Source organism: Carcharodon carcharias, chromosome 17, assembly GCF_017639515.1.
Source record: "Carcharodon carcharias isolate sCarCar2 chromosome 17, sCarCar2.pri, whole genome shotgun sequence".
Lineage (NCBI taxonomy): Eukaryota > Metazoa > Chordata > Chondrichthyes > Lamniformes > Lamnidae > Carcharodon > Carcharodon carcharias.
This window is the reverse complement of record NC_054483.1, coordinates 3,186,617-3,206,778: the sequence shown is the minus strand read 5'-3', so window position 1 is coordinate 3,206,778 and position 20,162 is coordinate 3,186,617. Positions and strand designations below refer to the sequence as shown.

The 20,162-nt window shown below is 47.9% G+C and overlaps 1 protein-coding gene across 2 annotated transcripts in view; it reads right to left on the bottom strand.

Moving 5' to 3' along the window:
- LOC121289532 (prosaposin-like) overlaps nucleotides 1-17,023 on the bottom strand; it is an 84,374-nt gene extending 67,351 nt beyond the window's left edge. For both annotated transcript variants that reach the window (XM_041209029.1, XM_041209028.1), the window contains exons 1-6: nucleotides 16,890-17,023; nucleotides 15,793-15,926; nucleotides 9,463-9,537; nucleotides 6,957-7,082; nucleotides 2,010-2,159; nucleotides 1,071-1,160 (exon numbers count right to left, since the gene is read on the bottom strand). In XM_041209029.1, coding sequence (XP_041064963.1) covers nucleotides 1,071-1,160; nucleotides 2,010-2,159; nucleotides 6,957-7,082; nucleotides 9,463-9,537; nucleotides 15,793-15,926; nucleotides 16,890-16,932 — 618 coding nt within the window. In that variant the 5' untranslated portion in view covers nucleotides 16,933-17,023. The remainder of the gene's footprint in view (nucleotides 1-1,070; nucleotides 1,161-2,009; nucleotides 2,160-6,956; nucleotides 7,083-9,462; nucleotides 9,538-15,792; nucleotides 15,927-16,889) is intronic.
- Nucleotides 17,024-20,162: the final 3,139 nt, after the last annotated feature.

Sequence of the window (20,162 nt, the reverse complement as noted above, 5' to 3'; positions counted from 1 at the left end):
GGCCCAGCGTTTATGACTCTTCTCTAACTGCCCACGAAACAACTGAGTGGCTTCCTAGGTCGTTTCAGAGAGCAGTTAAGAGACAACCGCTTTGCTGTGGGTACGGGGTCACATGCAGGACTTTGGCGGCTGGACAGTTCGAATGAGCTTGTGCATAAAAGTGCAAAATCATGTTCAATTTTAACAATCCCAATCCCAAAGTGTGCCTTACCTCTCTCAAAGGGGTCCCGAGCTCTCCAAAGAGCCCTCCCTGGCTAAACGAACAAATTCACCAAGTTCAGATCTTGATTTCGATCTATTGTTTTATCTCCACCTTTTAGCCCATTTCGATCCCTTCCCCCCACCCCACCCCCACTAGGGCTATCTGTACCTTGTTTGTCCTGCTTGCTACCCTTAATGTCCCCATTAGCACATCCTTTAGCTAATATCACCACCGTCAACGCCCCTTTGTCCTTTTGTCTATGACATCTTTGGCAATCTCTTCTTTGCCTCCACTGGCCCTCTATCCAGCTCTACCTGTCCCACCCCTCCCTCTACCAGTTTATATTTCACCTCATTTCTCTATTTCCTTAGTTCCGTTGAAGGGTCATACGGACTCGAAACGTTAACTGTGTTCCCCTCCGCAGATGCTGTCAGACCTGCTGAGTTTTTCCAGGTATCTTTGTTTTTGTTTCAGATTTCCAGCATCCGCAGTATTTTGCTTTTATCTTAAATTCAGACCTCCTACCTGCTTTAATCTTCACAATCTGGGTTTCACACCCCTGGTTTATTGAAGTGTAAATGGCCAGCTGCCTACATGAATCATGCATGCAAGACCCACAGCCTGACTCCACTCCCACCCCCTGCAAACGCTGGGTTCAGGTTGGGACTCGTAAATTTTGGCCAATTCCGGGATTTTGGCATCAGTGTGAAAATCTGGGCCCAGGTCAGCAGAAGAGGAGAGACACATAGGTGGAATTGCACAGCAGATCCAGAGATACTGCTTACCCCCTTTTCTTGGATACAGGACTTGTGAATTCCCAGAATTTGTGCTTACGATCTCTTTATTTTATCTCGATACAGTAACCCACCTCAGTTTTCTCCTCAGGCAATAAGTGCTTCAGTTTCTTCATGATAAGCAGACAAAATTCGCAGCTGAATACGCCTTTGGGAAGTGGCCCCTGCTCAATACAAATAAAACATCAGTGCACATTTGAAAACACGGCACTCAAATGGAGAAGCTGGTTTGTGCTGGGGATGGAATACTTTAATGCTTCCACTGTCTGTAACAAGCTGAGGTGCAGAGTAAAACTCAGTTTATTCTGTTCCACCAGCACATCTCAACTCCAACCTCAGACAACTCTACACCAGTGTTGCGTTTTTTAAAATATAATTTCCCCAGGCAAATGCTATCCTGTGACCTCTGGGGGTGGTCGCTAATTTTGTGTGAAGTTTAAGGCACTTTGTGTTGTGTGTACATGCCTGCATGGGATCAGACTGACATGGCTGAAGCTCATTCCACCTTCGTCCCTTTACACCCTCCTGCTGTTTATCCTATCAGTCTGGGCTGAATTCAAACTCTCATCCCAGAGGTGTTAAAGGGCTGGGATTGTACCTGGGCATTCCACAGGTGAAAGGTTTATTTCCACCCCCCCAACCCCCCCAGCAATTTGGGGATGGGTTTGGGTGCATTATTCCCAGCGCGGTGAGAACTGATACCAGCTAAACACTGCCTGTATCTGCTGTGCTTATCCAAGGTAACAAGCCTGTCATTTCCAGGGATACCGAGCCACTTGAGTTCCTTAACAGACCAGCTCATTGACAATATCTTGTAGACAATTTCAGTGGAGCCTTCAAGGTAAAATCATCAATCCATTTTTAAAAAAAGATATCTTAACACATTTCAATGCTTGTCATTCTTGGCTTATTCACACTGGCTAGTTAATCAGTGAATAACAGAACAAAAATCAACTCCCCCCCACCCACTAACTCCCACCAAAGCTGTAAGTTCCAGGCTATAGCAATCTTACCTGGAAATGTTTCTGGCTTGCATTGTAAAGCGGAGAATAATTGACCACACTTGGTTCATCCACAGGGATGGCATTGGAGAGAGATTTTTGCGCATGAACTTGCTGCCTCGATTTGCACAGGCCAAGAGCGGCACACACCACATCCGGTTTCTGGTGGAGGTCAAAAGGAGAGAGGAATTTGGGGATGAGAGACAGATTGCATGGAACAGTTCCTCCCCTTCCCTTTAGAACTGGAACTGTCACTTCAACACCCGCTCCTACTTTGAAATTGCAGCCGGGTGGTCCTTGACAGGTTTGTCCGGCTAAGGGGTTGGAGGGGACCGGAAATAATTTTATAGACTTTTTCCCCAGAATTAGCCTGGAATTTTCAAATCTAGAATTTGGTCTGTATTGGTGTATAAATTGTGATGCATAAGGTCTCACTCTCGTGCGGCACAGCTGAATTGACCATAGATATTTATTCCCCTTGACCATTCTTTGTCTTTTTAAAAGATGGAACAGGGAACACAAGGTGTCCCACACAGTGGCAGTCAGGGCTGTGATTTCCACAGGGAACACAAGGTGTCCCACACAGTGGCAGTCAGGGCTGTGATTTCCATCTTTTTGTCTCAGACAAGAGGCAAGTTACCAATGGACCTGCTTTCAGATCAGAAACTCAGTTTGAGATTTTGACAGGAAAAAAATTCTTGCTGTTCAAGAATCTCATTAACCGGTGTTGGCAGGTCACAAGGTGCAGAATTGGGAATGGTAACTTCTTGCTTCTGATTTACATTTCTAGAGACTTTCAAAAGTGACAAGAGTCTGTCAGGTTTGAGACAGAAAGCAGCAACTCAACAGCAAAATACTGTGGATGCTGGGAATCTGCACTGAAAGCAGGAAATGCTGGGAATACTCAGCAGGTCTGGCAGCATCTGTGGGGGGAGAAACAGTTAACGTTTCAAGGTTGATGTCCTTTCGTCAGAACACAGACCGGAAATGTTGGAATCAGCATGCCTGGTTCTGAAGCCTATTGTACACAGAGTAAAAGCAGGAAATGGGGAGAGACTTTTGCAGCTGCCAGATGTTGAATTTGCAAATAGAATCAAAAACAGAAATACCTGGAAAAACTCAGCAGGCCTGGCAGCATCGGCGGAGATGAACAAAGTTGACGTTTCGAGTCCTCATGACCCTTTAGCAGAACTGAGTAGAAATAGGAAAGGGGTGAAATATAAGCCGGTTTAAGGAGTAGGGGAGGGGGAAGAGGTGGGGGGAGTTGTTGGGACAAGCAAGCAGGGATAGGAGCAGATAACCAAAAGATGTCACAGACAAAAGAACAAAGAGGTGTTGAAGGTGGTGATATTATCTAAAAGAATGTGCTAATTAAGATTAGAGAGCAGAATGAGCAAGGTAGCTCTAGTGGGGGTGGGGTGAAATAAACCATGGGTGGAATACATTTAAAAATAATGGAAATAGGTGGGAAAAGAAAAATCTATATAAATTTTTGGAAAAAAATAAAAGGGAGGGGGAAGAAACGGAAAGGGGGTGGGGATGGAGGAGGGAGTTCAAGATCTAAAGTTGTTGAGTTCAATATTCAGTCTGGAAGGCTGTAAAGTGCCTAGTTGGAAGATGAGGTGTTGTTCCTCCAGTTTGTGTTGGGCTTCACTGGAACAATGCAGCAAGCCAAGGACAGATATGTGGGCAAGAGAGCAGGGTGGAGTCTTAAAATGGCAAGCGACAGGGAGGTTTGGGTCATTCTTGCGGACAGACCGCAGGTGTTCTGCAAAGTGGTCACCCAGTCTGTGTTTGGTCTCTCCAATGTAGAGGAGACCACATTGGGAGCAACGAATGCAGTAGACTAAGTTGGGGGAAATGCAAGTGAAATGTTGCTTCACTTGAAAGGAGTGTTTGGGCCCTTGGACGGTGAGGAGAGAGGAGGTGAAGGGCAGGTGTTACATCTTTTGTGTGGGCATGGGGAGGTGCCGTAGGTGGGGGTTGAGGAGTAGGGGGTGATGGAGGAGTGGACCAGGGTGTCCCGGAGGGAACGATCCCTATGGAATGCCGACAGTGGGGGTGAAGGGAAGATGTGTTTGGTGGAGTTGGCGGAAATGACGGAGGATGATCCTTTGAATGCGGAGGCTGGTGGGGTGATAAGTGAGGACAAGGGGGACCCTATCATGTTTCTGGGGGGGAGGAGAAGGCGTGAGGGCCGATGAGCGGGAGATGGGCTGGACACGGTTGAGGGCCCTGTCAACGACCGTGGGTGGAAAACCTTGGTTAAGGAAGAAGGAGGACATGTCAGAGGAACTGCTTTTGAAGGTAGCATCATCGGAACAGATGCGACGGAGGCGAAGGAACTGAGAGAATGGGATGGAGTCCTTACAGGAAGCGGGGCGTGAGGAGCTGTAGTCGAGGTAGCTTTGGGAGTCGGTAGGTTTGTAATGGATATTGGTGGACAGTCTATCACCAGGGATTGAGACAGAGAGGTCAAGGAAGGGAAGGGAAGTGTCAGAGATGGACCATGTGAAAATGATGGAGGGGTGGAGATTGGAAGCAAAATTAATAAATTTTTCCAAGTCCCGACGAGAGCATGAAGCGGCACCGAAGTAATCATCGATGTACCGGAGAAAGAGTTGTGGAAGGGGGCCGGAGTAGGACTGCAACAAGGAATGTTCCACATACCCCATAAAGAGACAGGCATAGCTGGGGCCCATGCGGGTACCCATAGCCACACCTTTTATTTGGAGGAAGTGAGAGGAGTTAAAGGAGAAATTGTTCAGCGTGAGAACAAGTTCAGCCAGATGGAGGAGAGTAGTGGTGGATGGGGATTGTTCGGGCCTCTGTTCGAGGAAGAAGCTAAGGGCCCTCAGACCATCCTAGTGGGGGATGGAGGTGTAGAGGGATTGGACGTCCATGGTGAAGAGGAAGCGGTTGGGGCCAGGGAACTGGAAATTGTTGATGTGACGTAAGGAATCACGGATGTAGGTGGGAAGGGACTAGACAAGGGGAGACAGAAGGGAGTCAAGATAACGAGAAATGAGTTCCATGGGGCAGGAAAAGGCAGACACGATCGGTCTACCGGGGCAGTTCTGTTTGTTGATTTTGGGTAGGAGGTAGAAGCGGGCTGTCCAAGGTTGGGTGACTATCAGGTTGGAAGCTGTGGGAGGAAGATCTCCAGAGGAGATGAGGTCAGTGACAGTCCTGGAAACAATGGCTAGATGTTTGGTGGTGCGGTCATGGTCCAGGGAGAGGTAGGAGTTGACGCTCAGCCTCTGTGAGGTAGATGTCAGTGCGCCAGACAACAACAGCACCACCCTTGTCAGCGGGTTTGATGACAATTTTGGGGTAGGACCTGAGAGAACGAAGTGCAGTAATTTCAGAGAGAGACAGGTTAGAATGGGTGAGAGGAGCAGAGAAATTGAGACGACAAATGTCGCGCCGACAGTTCTCAATGAAAAGATCAAGAGAAGGTAAGAATCCAGAGGGAGGGGTCCAGGTGGAGGGAGAATATTGGAGGTGGGTGAAAGGATCCGTTGAACGAGGAGAGGACTCCTGCCCAAAGAAGTGAGCCTGGAGACAAAGACGGCGGAAGAAGAGTTCAGTATCATGCCGAGCCCGAAATTCATTGAGGTGAGGGCGTAAGGGTATGAAACTAAGTCCTTTGCTGAGCACTGAACGTTCAGCATCGGAGAGGGGAAGGTCAGGGGGTATAGTGAACACACGGCTGGGGTTGGGACTGGAAGATGGGGTGGGGACGGAGGGACAGGCCGGGGTGGAGGGTCCTAGATGGGTGTTGGTGTCGATGAGTTGTTGGAGCTTGCGTTCCTTAGCACTTGAGAGAAAGAGAAAAAGTTTCTTGTTGAGGCGTCGGATGAGACGAAGAATAAAATGCAAATAGAATCCATCATTTTGTTTTGACTTCTAACTCTGGAGAGGGAGGACAGAGCATTTGCAAAGAAAGCTGGCTGGACATTGGGTGGACTCCCTTTGAATAGAGCCTCGAAATCTTCTTCATCTAACAGAATGAGTAATACAGGCAGGTCTGATTTTGGTGTAATATCTGAAAGACAGCATCTGCAACAGTGCTGCACTCTACACAGTGCCGCACTGAAGTAACAGGCAGATTACGTGCTCAAATCTTGAGAGTGGGGTTTGATCCCACACCCATTCTGCCTCGAGGGGTTTGAGTGAGTTCGTAGAGGGTGACCAATGCCAGTAAATGCAAGGTCGGCAAGTGTCTTCAGGAGGACCAGAGGAGATCAGTAAACCCGACTCAATATGGGCTGTTGCACGTTCTCAGCTATATGACAATCCAAGGGGCTTTACAGATATCTATCACAGTCAACAAGCAAGGTCTTTCAGTGTTAATAATTGATTCGCGGAGGAAATGTCCAAGCAAAAGTCTTGCAGTAACAGGATTGGAAGAATCCCTTTGAAAAATCGAGAGTTTTGGCAATGCTGCAGATTAGTGAAATAGATAAAACAGCCACGATAAAAACACGATAAAAAGCTCACCTTCAACTTTCCATTTCATGGTTTTGTGGCAACCACAGACCCTGAATTGAAAGTACTGGGTCCCCTACAATAGCACAAGTGTTTTACAGAGGTGGGATATTGCACTGGTGTTCTAGGCAGTAACTCCATGACGCTGAGCAGTAAAGCTCACACAACTTCAACTGCAGTGATGTACTTACTGTTGTAAGATCGCACCTCCGAGACCAAGTTATGTGTTGGTTGTGATTGCCTAAGGAACGATTGTTGAGGCATAGGTATGTCTGAACCATAACTGGTGTATGGGATGAACATAGCTATATACAGATATACTAGACTAGGTGTTACTCAGACTAAGCCATGAGCATGTTCCTCTTGACTCTCGGTCATGTGTCTCTTCTATCCTCATTTGGGCAGTACTGTTTCTCCAGTCCCACACATTAACCCTTTCAACCCTGAACACCCTAATACTGCACTTACCACCTCTTTCTCGAGTAATTGAATTATTATGGACAGATAGGAATCAACATATTTGTTACACTGTTCTTTCAACTCTTTGATTGGGATCAAATCACAGCCTTTGTGCAGTGCAGCTTTCAAGGCATCCTGTAAAAAAAGAGAGCAACTGGCAGATCTGCAGGCATGATACAGTAGAGAGCATATAAATAGTCATTAGGTAGTACAGAACTTAAGTATTGCTTATAAAAAGAGACATGCTAAAGCTTTTCATCTTGCACTCATCAGGACACTGCAATAATACCAATATAAGGGAAAACAACAATTTATACTGTATGCAAAGAGAATGCTGATTGGTTGGCAAGTAGACTCTGATTGTTAGAGGCATTGCCATGGAGAATGCACCAATTGATGGTGACTGACAGTTAACTGCCAAGCATTGTTTGAAATTTAAACCAGGCAGCCTGATGGTCAAGGCGTTGCCCTGAAGAATGAGTCAGGGAATGGCTGTCACTTATTTTGTTTGGCTGAAACAGGCACAATGTGTGTACATGTTCTTTCTGTCTGCAAAGAAACAGGACCCTGTGTATTAATATATGTAGCTTCCAGTACATGCAGATATGCCACATTGCAAGCCCGGTTGACAATCTTAAACTGGTTGTCTGTGTAATTCTTAGCAAACTGAGGATTATTTAGCAAATGTCCAATTGTGGAATCACATCGAATGTTAGACACGGTGTTTTGAGTTTTGCAGGCACGGGCTGGTTGGGTACAGTCTGTACCCTGCCCGTTGTGAACAGCGGCTGGGACATGTTGTTTGGTACAATCCGCCAATCTTTGGGATGTACGGGCTATGTACCCATCATCACACTGGCACTGAAATTCATTTACTACATCACTCGTTTGTGTGAGAGACAGAATGTCTTTTTGGTTTGACAGCAGCATCCTGTTAGTGGTGAATATCACTTGTGTTGCTACTGCATAGTAGCAGCGTGAAACAGCTTGCTTCACCTGTTGCTGAGACTTTTGAGATACCTTGCCCTTCCAGGGTAATCTGAGGTAGACTGGGCACTTTTCAGGGCTAAGAGTGACAGCCTTATGCCCGTTCATGAGTTTACACAAAAAACAGCGTGAAATGATTTGTTCAGGGTAGTAATTATCTGTCATGGATGCCTTTGATGCCTCTATTTCAGCATCAAGCATTCATGATGAGAGAACATATAATGTGCAATATGGAAGCGACACATACAGCATAAAATACACCAAACACAGTCCACCATGCAAACTGTATCTTTCGGTATCCATTCTGCAGCAACCCATTGTAGCAAGCTACAGGTGTCGAGTTCCTATTTTGGATGCTCTCGTTCGCTAAAGGGCTTCTCCACATATATACCAGTTGTCCTTCAGCAGCTTCACTGTGGTTTAACCAGTGAAAAGCATGGAGCTTATCAGTGCATTGGCCTGGTCGGTTCCCAGGATGTATCCAGCCAGCGAGTACCCTGCTTGTAGAATAATCCCCGCTGACACATCTACTCTGTCAGGAGAAATACCTTTGAGCACTGTTGCTGTGTGTTGAGTGCTGTGGCTTGTCATAATCATGGGATCTCTGAGGTCACCTTTGGTAAAACACAGGCTTTGCACAGGAGCCATTTTATCCACCGCATGAAACAATACCCAGGTTCTATTTAACAGTCCGACTGGCTGGTTAGTCAGTAGCTGCATCCTGGAACGCTGCAGAGATCATTGTCTCTGCCTTCCTACAATTCATTATGCTGAGTGAGACCTCCACTGGCAATGCCCAAGGCTGAATTATCGGGATGTAGAAGGGAAATGTTCTGCTTTCCTGTCTGGCAAATTCCTGAACTCCCAGCTCTGGGTACAGCTGTGTGTTGTTGCAGTTGTCTATGGAAGAGGTCCAGGGACCTACATGTCCGAACACTATTTATTATAGAATATAACTATGTACATACAGGACAGTCGGATTGTTCTGGCCCCAGCCAGGAGCTCTGTCCAGTCAGGTTTCTTCCAGTCATGTGACTCCCTTTGCTTTGTTATGTGGGTGGGACTGTTCCTCCAGTCTCATGTTAACCCAGTCCTGAACACCCCTAATGTGACAGGTACCCCGGGCTTTGTGTCAGGGGAATCTTTCCCCTGATGTCAGTGTTCAGTAAAACCCCCTGCAAACTTTAAGACCCTCGTCACACTCAAGCGCAGCACATGTCACTAACGGAGCTGAGACAGGAAGGGCTGGGACAGACAGAGATGAGACTCCCCCCCCGCCCCCCACCCCCACCAACGCCAGATGCTAATACTCGGAGAATACTCGAGAGGGTGATCCTGTTGTGACAACAGGGCCAGTTCCTGAAATCAGCTTTGCAGCAGCATCAGTTCAGATTAGTACAAACTGCTGAGGCTCTCTTTTAATGGTTAAATGGCAACTTTGGGCAATGGCTGAATATTTAGCATTGCAGTGTTTGGTTTCAATGGGTTTCCCTCATCCTGATCCAAATGCATTATCAGTGACCAGTACCTGCACAGCTTTGTCCTTCAGCATGTCAGTAATGTGCGCTATGAACTTTTTACACTCCTCACAGATGTTGTCATCCTGAAAAACAAGAATGAGTTTGATGGGATTGTAACTTAAGATGAACATCCCTTTGTTTGCTTTACAGCTTTTGCAAACAATTCAATTATTCCACACGTCCTCACAGTGTTCTACCACCTCCGCTCCTCACAAGGCCATGAGCACTGGGTGTCTGGCACAAGTGAGCTTCAGAAATAGATGAGCCAATGCAGTGAGCGTTGGCAGGCTATTTGACTGCAGTGGTATCACAATGAACAACAACACGCAAAAATGAACAAGTAGGAATGTGCTTCTGTGCAGAACAATGACATGTTCGTGCTCTTTGAATGCTTTACAACCAGTGGGTTACTGTTTGTGAAGAACAGTTACTGATTTGTGCAAAATTACAGCAGTTAAATGTACCCAGGGAGAGAGTGAATCAGCAGGTTGCACTTTCCAGTAGAGGTAATAGATAGTGAAGGGATCACTGGCTGATTTTGATTACTCCATGGATGTGGAGGTCAGTAGTTATGCAGCTTCTGCTATTAGAGAGGAGGTCAGTTAGCACACAGGGAAGAATGAAATCTGGGATTATGAGTTATGGACCATTATGGTTCCGCTACACAACATGTTGACCGAGCAAGGAGGCAGCACATTCAGGAGCGGAGGGGACAAAATGTGGGGAGAAAAGCACACATACTACAATTTAGTCAGAATTCACTGTGCATGGGAGCTGTGTAGAGGTCAGTGTGTGTGGGAGTTGGAGAGAGGTCAGTGAGTGTGGGAGTTGGAAAGAGGTCAGTGAGTGTGGGAGCTGGAGAGAGGTCAGTGAGTGTGGGAGCTGGAGAGAGGTCAGTGAGTGTGGGAGTTGGAGAGAGGTCAGTGTATGTGGGAGTTGGAGAGAGGTCAGTGTGTGTGGGAGTTGGAAAGAGGTCAGTGTGTGTGGGAGTTGGAAAGAGATCAGTGAGTGTGGGAGCTGGAGAGAGGTCAGTGTGTGTGGTAGTTGGAGAGAGGTCAGTGTGTGTGGGAGTTGGAGAGAGGTCAGTGCGTGTGGGAGTTGGAGAAAGGTCCATGACTGAGGTAGTTTGGGAGAGGTAAGTGTGCGTGGGAGTTGGGGAGAGGTCAGTGAGTGTGGGAGTTGGAGAGAGGTCAGTGACTGTGGGAGTTGGAGAGAGGTCAGTGTATGTGGGAGTTGGAGAGAGGTCAGTGTGTGTGGGAGTTGGAAAGAGATCAGTGAGTGTGGGAGTTGGAGAAAGATCAGTGTGTGTGGGAGTTGGAGAGCGGTCAGGGTGTGTGGGAGTTGGAGAAAGGTCCATGACTGAGGTAGTTTGGGAGAGGTAAGTGTTTGTGGGAGTTGGGGAGAGGTCAGTGAGTGTGGGAGTTGGAGAGAGGTCAGTGAGTGTGGGAGTTGGAGAGAGGTCAGTGTGTGTGGGAGTTGGAGAGAGGTCAGTGTGTGTGCGAGTTGGAGAGAGGTCAGTGTGTGTGGCGGTTGGGGAGATGTCAGAGTGTGTAGGATTTGGGAGAGGAAAGTGAGTGTGGGAGTTTGGCAGAGGTGAGTGTTTGTGTCAGTTGGAGAGAGGTCAGTGTGTGTGGGAGTTGGAGAGAGGTCAGTGAGTGTGGGAGTTGGAGAGAGGTCAGTGAGTGTGGGAGTTGGAGAGAGGTCAGTGTATGTGGGAGTTGGCGAGAGGTCAGTGAGTGTGGGAGTTGGCGAGAGGTCAGTGAGTGTGGGAGTTGGAGAGAGGTCAGTGAGTGTGGGATTTGGAGAGAGGTCAGTGAGTGTGGGATTTGGAGAGAGGTCAGTACATGTGGGAGTTGGAGAGAGGTCAGTGCGTTTGGGAGTTGGAAAGAGGTCAGTGAGTGTGGGATTTGGAGAGAGGTCAGTGTGTGTGGGAGTTGGAGAGAGGTCAGTGCGTTTGGGAGTTGGAAAGAGGTCAGTGTGTGTGGGAGTTGGAGAGAGCTCAGTGTGTGTGGGAGTTGGAGAGAGGTCAGTGAGCGTGGGAGTTGGAGAGAGCTCAGTGTGTGTGGGAGTTGGAGAGAGCTCAGTGAGCGTGGGAGTTGGAGAGAGCTCAGTGTGTGTGGGAGTTGGAGAGAGCTCAGTGTGTGTGGGAGTTGGAAAGAGGTCAGTCCGTGTGGGAGTTGGAGCGAGGTCAGTGTGTGTGGGAGTTGGAGAGATGTCAGTGAGTGTTGGAGTTGGAGAGAGGTCATTGTGTGTGGGAGTTGGAGAAATGTCAGTGATTGTGGGAATTGGGGAGAGGTCAGTGAGCGTGGGAGTTGGAAAGATGTCAGTGTGTGTGGGAGTTGGAGAGTGGTCAGTGTGTGTGGGTTTCGAGAGAGGTCAGTGTGTGTCGGAGTTGGAGAGAGGTCAATGTGTGTCGGAGTTGGAGAGAGGTCAGTATGTGTGGGAGTTGGAGAGAGGTCAGTGCCTGTGAGTGTTGGAGAGAGGTCAGTGTGTGTGGGAGTTGGAGAGAGGTCAGTGCCTGTGAGTGTTGGAGAGAGGTCAGTGTGTGTGGGAATTGGAGAGAGGTCAGTGTGTGTGTGAGTTGGAGAGAGGTCAGTGTTTGTGGGAGTTTGTGAGAGGTCAGTGTGTGTTGGAGTTGGAGAGAGTTCAGTGCGTGTGGGAGTTGGAGAGAGGTCAGTCAGTGTAGGATTTGGACAGAGGTCAGTGTGTGTCTTGGTTTGATAGGGTCAGTGAGTGTGGGAGTTGGAGGGAGGTCAGTGAGTGTGGGAGTTGGAGAGAGGTCAGTGAGTGTGGAAGTTGGAGAGAGGTCAGTGTGTGTGGTCGTTTGAGAGTGTCAGTGAGTTTGGGATTTGGAGACTGGTCAGTGTCTGTGGGAGTTGGAGAGAGTTCATTGTGTGTGGGAGTTGGTGAGAGGTCAGTGCGTGTGGGAGTTGGAGAGAGGTCAGTGAATTTGGGAGTTGGAGAGATGTCAGTGCGTGTGGGAGTTGGAGAGAGATCAGTAAGTGTGGGAGTTGGAGAGAGATCAGTAAGTGTGGGAGTTGGAGAGAGGTCACTGAGTGTAGGGTTGGGAAGAGGTCAGTTTGTGGGTGTTGGCAAGAACTCAATGCTGGATTTTGCTGCTAATATTTAAATCCTCAAGCAGAAGTGAAACTGAGAAAGTGGAATAGGAAATGGAACTGTAAATGCTGGACGCACTCAGCAGCTCAGGTAGCATCTGTGGACAGAGAAACCGAGTTAACATTTCAGGAGGATGAATTTCCCCCCTCGTATGCCGCGATTTCCAGGTCCCCTGCCACCTAATGCTTCCAAAAATTCTTCCTCCCATCCATCCTGAATCTCTTGCTGAAAACCTTTGCTGTTTTATTTGACTTGCTATTGTTTGTATTTACAAATGTGTCCCTGTGTTCTAGATCCCCCCCCACAGGAAACATCCTCCCTGTGTCTAACTTATCAAGTCCCCTCAGGAACTTATATGGATTGCTTTTCATTCTTCTGAACTCCAGTGGGTATAGGCCCAACCTGGTCAACCTTTCCTCACAAGTTAAGGTCTTCAACTCGGGGGTGAGTCAAGTGAACCTTCTTTGAACTGCTTCTTATGCAATCATATTTTTCAAATAAGGAGACCAAAGCTGTTCTAGATGTGGTCTCACCAAGGTCCTGTACAGCTGCAGCAAAACTTCCCTATTTTTACATCCCATTCCCCTGGCAATAAAGGCCAACATTCCACTTGCCCTCGATAATCACTTGCTGTGCCTGCATGCTAACGTTTTGTGATTCATGCACCAGGACACCCAGATCCCTCTGCACCACCAACTTCTGCAGCCTCTCTCCGTTTAAATAACAGTGAAGTGTTCGCAGTTTACACGTTATGCTCAATCTGCCAAATTCCTTTCAAGCAAAGTATATTCGGACAAGTTTAAAATAAAGGCAGCTATATGAGAGGCAGTAAATATCAAATTATAGTGGTTCCCCCCCCACCCCCAGTGACTGAACAACGACCAATAGCCTTTTGACTGCTGTCTTTGACGAGGGTCCACTGGGACACATGCATTGCCACAGGCACTACACTTCAAAAGTACATCGCTGCTTGTGAAATCTTTTGGACCATCCTGATGCCAGGCGCTATATAAATAAAAATACTTTGTTTTATTGTAAGAGGAAGGCTGTGAAGGATGTCTGAAAGCTGAGGTGGGGAGGGGGCCTGGGGGGGTTGGGGGGGCTTCACTGTGATCATGATGTCGGAAATGCTGCAGAATAGCTAGAGGATGACTGAGACATCTCCCTCGTAGGGGCTACCATGGCGTGTGTCTTATTGATCGCTCATTGAGCCAAGTAAATCTGATCATGGCTTGCTCTGCATGTTCACTGCTGTAAGAGAAAGCAGCTTCATGATTGTGGCGAGGCCTCAGGTAGGAGCACAGTCTGCGTTCGGCAGAGATGGACTGGCAGGTGAAGCTTACCGAAGTGGGAAGTGATTCATTTTGTTCGGGAGAATGAGGAGAGGCAATATAAAATAAAAGGGGGCGATAAAGGGGGTTGGGGAACAGAGGGACTTTGTGGAGGAGGGGGGTGGGTCGGGTGGGGGTGTTGCTGGTGGATATAATGTGCGCAAATCGCTGGGCCAGGATTTTACATTGATCGAGCGCCCGACCTGAACTCATGTGAAATTGTGTGTTGGCTACCTACCCCTCCAGCGTTGTCGCGCCCCTCAGTGAGATGGAGGTCGGTGGGCGCACGCGGGGGAGTCCGAGCTGCACCCGCTGACAGTTAAAGGGGCCAATTAAAGTCATGAGAAACCCTAACGTCCGGGCTTTCACGCTGCCCGTGAGATCTCGCCCTCCTCACGTGGGCTAAACAGGCGGGCGGACAGCCAGTCTTTAACGAAACCTCACCCAAGGGCGGGGTGATGCGCCCGGGGCGAAATATAATGCAAAAAAAGATACCTGGGGATTGATGTTTTTCTTTGAGTTGCGCTGTCAGCCGCTCGAATGTGTTGCGCTGGCACAATTTGCTGCATTCCTTTCCTTCTCGTATGAAATGTCCAGGTCGGCGGCTCCTCGAGGCAGCTCTGCAGCAGCTTCAGGGAGCTCGCTAGTGTCACCCGCACCCTCAACCTCACCCTATTCCCGCAACCTCCTCCCCCTCCCCGCCCCACCCCGCAGTGCTGAGGCTTTCTCAGTGCGTGGTTCACGCGGACTAGCCGCTAATTGGCCAGCCAGCGTGAAATTGCGTTCGGAGTGGGGGGGGGGGGGTGGCAATCACGGGCGGAAGCACACGTCGCATCCGCTTCCCAGGCCTGTCCACTTGGCTTGCACGCCAAGTGTGAAATTCAGGCCTTGAGGATGGAAGGTCAGGCTGAGGAAATGGTTAATAAGGCAGACAGGACCCTGAGCTCAATTAATAGTCGCAGAGTTAAGAAGCAAGGATGATGAGCTTACTGAAAACACTGGAGTGTTGTGTCCAGCTCTGGAAAGATGTGAAGGCATTGGAGAGGTTGCGGAAAAGATTGGCGAGAATGGTTCCAGGGATGAGGAACTTCAGTTAGGTGGATAGATTGGAGAAGTTGGGACTGTTCTCCTTGGAGAAGAGAAGCCTGAGAGGAGATTTGATAGCGGTGTTCAAAAACACGAGGCTTCCGGACAGAAGCGATAGAGAGAAACAGCTCCCCTTGACGGTAGGGTGGAGAACCAGAGGACACTGATATAGGGGGATTGGCTAAAGAAGCAATGGAAATATGAGGGAAAAACCTTTCCACACAGCAAGTGGTTAGGATCCAGAACGCATTCCCCCGAGAGAGTGTGGCGGGGGTAGATTCAACTAAGGCTTTCAAAGGAAGTTAGTTAATTATCTGAAGAGAAAAAAAATTGCAGGGCCACAGGGACAAGGCAGGGGGAATGGGCCTTGGTGAGTTGTTCCTGCAGAGAGCCAGCATGGACACGACAGGCTGAATGGCCTCCTTCTGTGCAGTAACCATTCGAGAATTGTACACACATGACACAAATACCTGACCCAGAGCCTGAGGGTATATGATTAGAGCCCAGGTTACCTTATGTAATATTATGTAATAGGGGGCAGTGATTAGATATAGGACTATGTACATTTCCTCCTGTTAAAACCATAAACCTGGGCCTATTACTGTTGCACTAATGTTGCTGAACTCCAGAAAGAATCAACGGCAGACTTAAAAATTTATAAATATACGATGAAGAAGCACAAACCACATTAGTTATGGGTCAGCTAATGACATCAAATGTTAAGGAGCTTCATCTAGGGTGGGAGAGAGAGAACTCGTTCTTTTGCGCTCACGTAGCAATAACATTGGTCTCGAGACCACTTACCACTTTAGGCTCCCTCCATTCGGTCTCCAGACAATCACTCAGGACTCTGCACTGCACGGCTACCTGCAGGTCCTGGCATTGGTTTATTCTGTCCTGTGGACATGTCTCGTTCGTCCGTTCAAATTTGGCCAGGGCTGAGAGAAATCAAAAACAGATAGACATTGCCCACCCCAACACAAAAGTTCAAATTTTACTTCCTTCCAAAACCCATTCACTTCTCGGAGTTAAAACCAGGTAACATGGGCTGAGGCTGAGGTCACTGGACAGCGATGATATCAGATCAGATGGTCAAAAGCTTGGTCAAAGAGGTCGGCTTTAAGGAGCATGCAGAAATCGGGGGAAGGCATTGGCAAAGACAGGCACTGGCGCCTCAACCCATCCAGAGCGTCTTAAAGAAGGAAAGAGATTTGGAGAGGGCAGGTGTAGAGAGGTTAAATAAAGAATGAACTTGTATTTATACCACATCTTTCATGACTCCATGATGTCCCAAAGTGTTTTACAACCAATGAAGACATTTTCTTTGAAATCATTGCTATAATATGGTGCCATGGCATCTTTTAGGTCCACCCGAGAGGGCAGATAGCACCTTGGGTTTAACCTCTGACAGGGCAGCACTGAGCTGCTCGCTTAGGTTATATGCTCCCTTTGTAGCAGACATTGCCAACCCAACACTGAAAACTTGCCAGCTTTGCAAGAGATGATGGTCAGGACCCCGAACTAGCGCAATAGGAAAAGGGCTCTGGTTCCTGGCAGACAGTCTACACGTTCAATATTTTCTGCTTGTGTCTCTGGTGTCAGGCTGATGCAGTTACTACGAGCACACCAATGCCTTTCCTGGCCCCTCTTTCAGTTGATCTGCATTTCTCCAGTCAGTGGGAGTAGTGCCAGTTTTCCCACAGTGTCACTGGGCACACAAAGTGGAAACAGATTACAATTTCAGATTACAATCTGAGCAGCAGTGATACACCCACTTAAAAGAAGCCACATAACAGAGTGAAGCAACGAGCACTGATTGTCAGTGGAACTCTGCCCTCTGTCAATTTGTGTGAGGCGCCAGCACTAAAGAAAATAATTTTGCACAGCAGCTAACATCTTACCTGGAGAGAAGGATACAAAGACAAGGAACAGAAAGAGAGCCATCTCTGCCTCCTTACTCTACAAACCACACTGACTCTCTCTTATATAGCAAAGACTTTGTTAGCCTCTTACAGAGTAGTGTAAAATGGGGAAGGTTCACCCAATAGGGACCATGACCTGCCTTTATCCCCGCCTCTTAGTCAAAGTGACAGATTTATTGCAGTGTGCCAGTTCTTAAAGCAGTATCACCTATCGGTCACTGAGTTAGAATTAAAATCTCACATTCAAGGGAGGCCACTTTAAATTTACGTCTTCTCTTTAAGACTGCTAGTGAAGAAATTCAGGAGAATTTCACATTGTTTCCATGGAATTTTTACTGTGTTCACTTTCTCAGCCACACATCCTACATTATCGGTGACAAAAATCTTTGGGCCTTGGGTTATGTAAGTCTCAAACAGCCAGGCCAGGCTGTCTATACTTTATACTCCACGGGACCACAGTCAGTGCTATGGGAGCGTCTCTAGAAGGGGTTTTATCCTACATCTTGTAGGAATGTATTATCGGGAGTTGGAGGCAAATATCGGAGGGAACTCCTTCAAAATATGTTTTCAGCCTCTTGTCATCCTTCAGTTGTGTATCAGTGGGCAACGCTCACACCTCCGAGTCAGAAAGCCATGGATTCAACTCCCACTCCAGAGACTTGAGCACAACAGCAAAGCTGACACTCCAGTACACTATTGAGGGGGAGCTGGACAGTCAGTGGTGCCATCTTTCAGATAAGACATTAAACTGAGGCTTTAAAAAGCAATTAGACATGTCCATGGAGAGAACTAATTTGCTGGCTTCAGGGCAAGAAACTGGCATTTGGGACTAAATTGGACAGCATGTGCACGATGGGCTGATTGGCTGAAAGATTCTAGGATCCTCTTCGATCATCCCACGAAATAACAGAGAGGGTTGATGAAGGTGGTCTGAACGATGTGTCAACTAACTTTCAAAGGATGTTTGATAAATTGCCACACAATAGATGTGAGCAAAATAAAAGCCTGTGGAATTGCAGGGACAGTAGCAATGTGAATACAAAACTGCTTAACAGACAGAAGTCAGAGATTAGTTTTTTTATTCATTCATGGGATGTGAGCTTCCCTGGCTGGGTCAGCATTTATTGCCCATCCCTAATTGCCCCTTGAGAAGGTGGTAGTGAGCTGCCTTCTTGAACCGCTAAAGTCCATGTGGTGTAGGTACACCAACAGTGCTATTAGGGAGGGAGTTCCAGAATTTTGACCCAGTGACAGTGAAGGAACGGCCGATATATTTCCAAGTCAGGATGGTGAGTGACTGGAGGGGAACTTCCAGGTGGTGGTGTTCCCTTGTCCTTCTAGGTGGTAGAGGTCATGAGTTTGGAAGGTGCTGTCGAAGAAGCCTTGGTGAATTCTGCAGTGCATCTTGTAGATGGTACACACACTGCTGCTACTGTGTGTCGGTGGTGGAGGGAGTGAATGTTTGTGGATGTGGTGTCAATCAAGCAGGCTGCTTTGTCCTGAACAGTGTTGAGCTTCTTGAGTGTTATGGGAGCTGCACTCACCCAGGCAAGTGGAGAGTATTCCATCACACTCCTGACTTGTGCCTTGTAGATGGTGGACAGACTTTGAGGAGTCAGGAGGTGAGTTACTCACTGCAGGATTCCCAGCCTCTGACCTGCTCTTGTAGCCACAGTATTTAGATGGCTGGTCCACCATCAATTAATGGGCCAGTTAAGGCTCTTGAGGCAGCAACTGATCTCGATTCTTCACAGCCTGTGTGATCTTCAGGACATTGCATGGACGCAATGGGCAGGCGGGTAGGAGACATTTGTATAAACCTCGGGATAAGAGGGGTAAGTGGGGTCACGAATGTGATGTTTGAGGGATTTAAGTGTGAAAGTAGCTTATACTTGCCTGAGTGAGGAGGAAGACTTCCAAACTCACACCAGCTCCTAGGACAGGAGTACAAGCCTGGGTCAGTACTCCACAGTAAAGATCATTTCTGGGGCCTGCAGCTTTCAGGAAGGCTTCCCTTAGCCTGGGAATGGGAGTTGTGCTCCCCAATGAAGGCACCTCCTGAGGAGGGAGGGAGGGCCAGAAGGGGGAGGAGGCCAGGAGTGCAAATTCAGCCACTAGTGGAGCTACCTTTGGGAGGAGAGGTGCAGGCACAAGGGGCGCAGGGCAAACAGGAAGTCCAAGGTGGAAGGGGCTGCAGAAGACGCCACTATCCTGCTGCCAGGGTTTACAGGCGGCGAAGCAGCTACCTCAATATGTCTGAGGGGCAGTACTGAAGGAGGCTCCGATTCTCAAGGGAGACAGTGATCTCCAAGTACTAAAATAGAATTACCTGGAAAAACTCCCAATGTGGTCCCCTCTACATTGGAGACACCAAACGTAAACTGGGCGACCGCTTTGCAGAACACCTGCGGTCTGTCCGCAAGAATGACCCAAACCTCCCTGTCGCTTGCCATTTTAACACTCCACCCTGCTCTCTTGCCCACATGTCTGTCCTTGGCTTGCTGCATTGTTCCAGTGAAGCCCAACGCAAACTGGAGGAACAACACCTCATCTTCCGACTAGGGACTTTACAGCCTTCCGGACTGAATATTGAATTCAACAACTTTAGGTCGTGAGCTCCCTCCCCCATCCCCACCCCCTTTCTGTTTCCCCCTTCCTTTTTTTTTCCAATAAATTATAAAGATTTTCCTTTTCCCACCTATTTCCATTATTAAAAAAAACCCCACTGGAGCTATACCTTGAGTGCCCTACCATCCATTCTTAATTAGCACATTCGTTTAGATAATATCACCAACTTTAACTTTAACACCTATGTGTTCTATTGTACTATTGTCGTTGACATCTTTTGATGATCTGCTTCTATCACTGCTTGTTTGTCCTTACACCAACACCACCCCCCCCACCTATCTGTCTCTCTATCTCTCCGCCCCCCACACACACACCTTAAACCAGCTTATATTTCAGCTCTTTCCTGGACTCAAACTCAAGTTCTGTCAAAGGGTCATGAGGACTCGAACCATCAACTCTTTTCTTCTCCGCCGATGCTGCCAGACCTGCTGAGTTTTTCCAGGTAATTCTGTTTTTGTTTTGGAAAAACTCAGAAGGTCTGGCAGCATCGGCGGAGAAGAAAAGAGTTGACGTTTCGAGTCCTCATGACCCTTCGACAGAACTTGAGTTCGAGTCCAAGAAAGAGTTGAAATATAAGCTGGTTTAAGGTGTGTGTGTGAGGGGGCGGAGAGATAGAGAGACAGA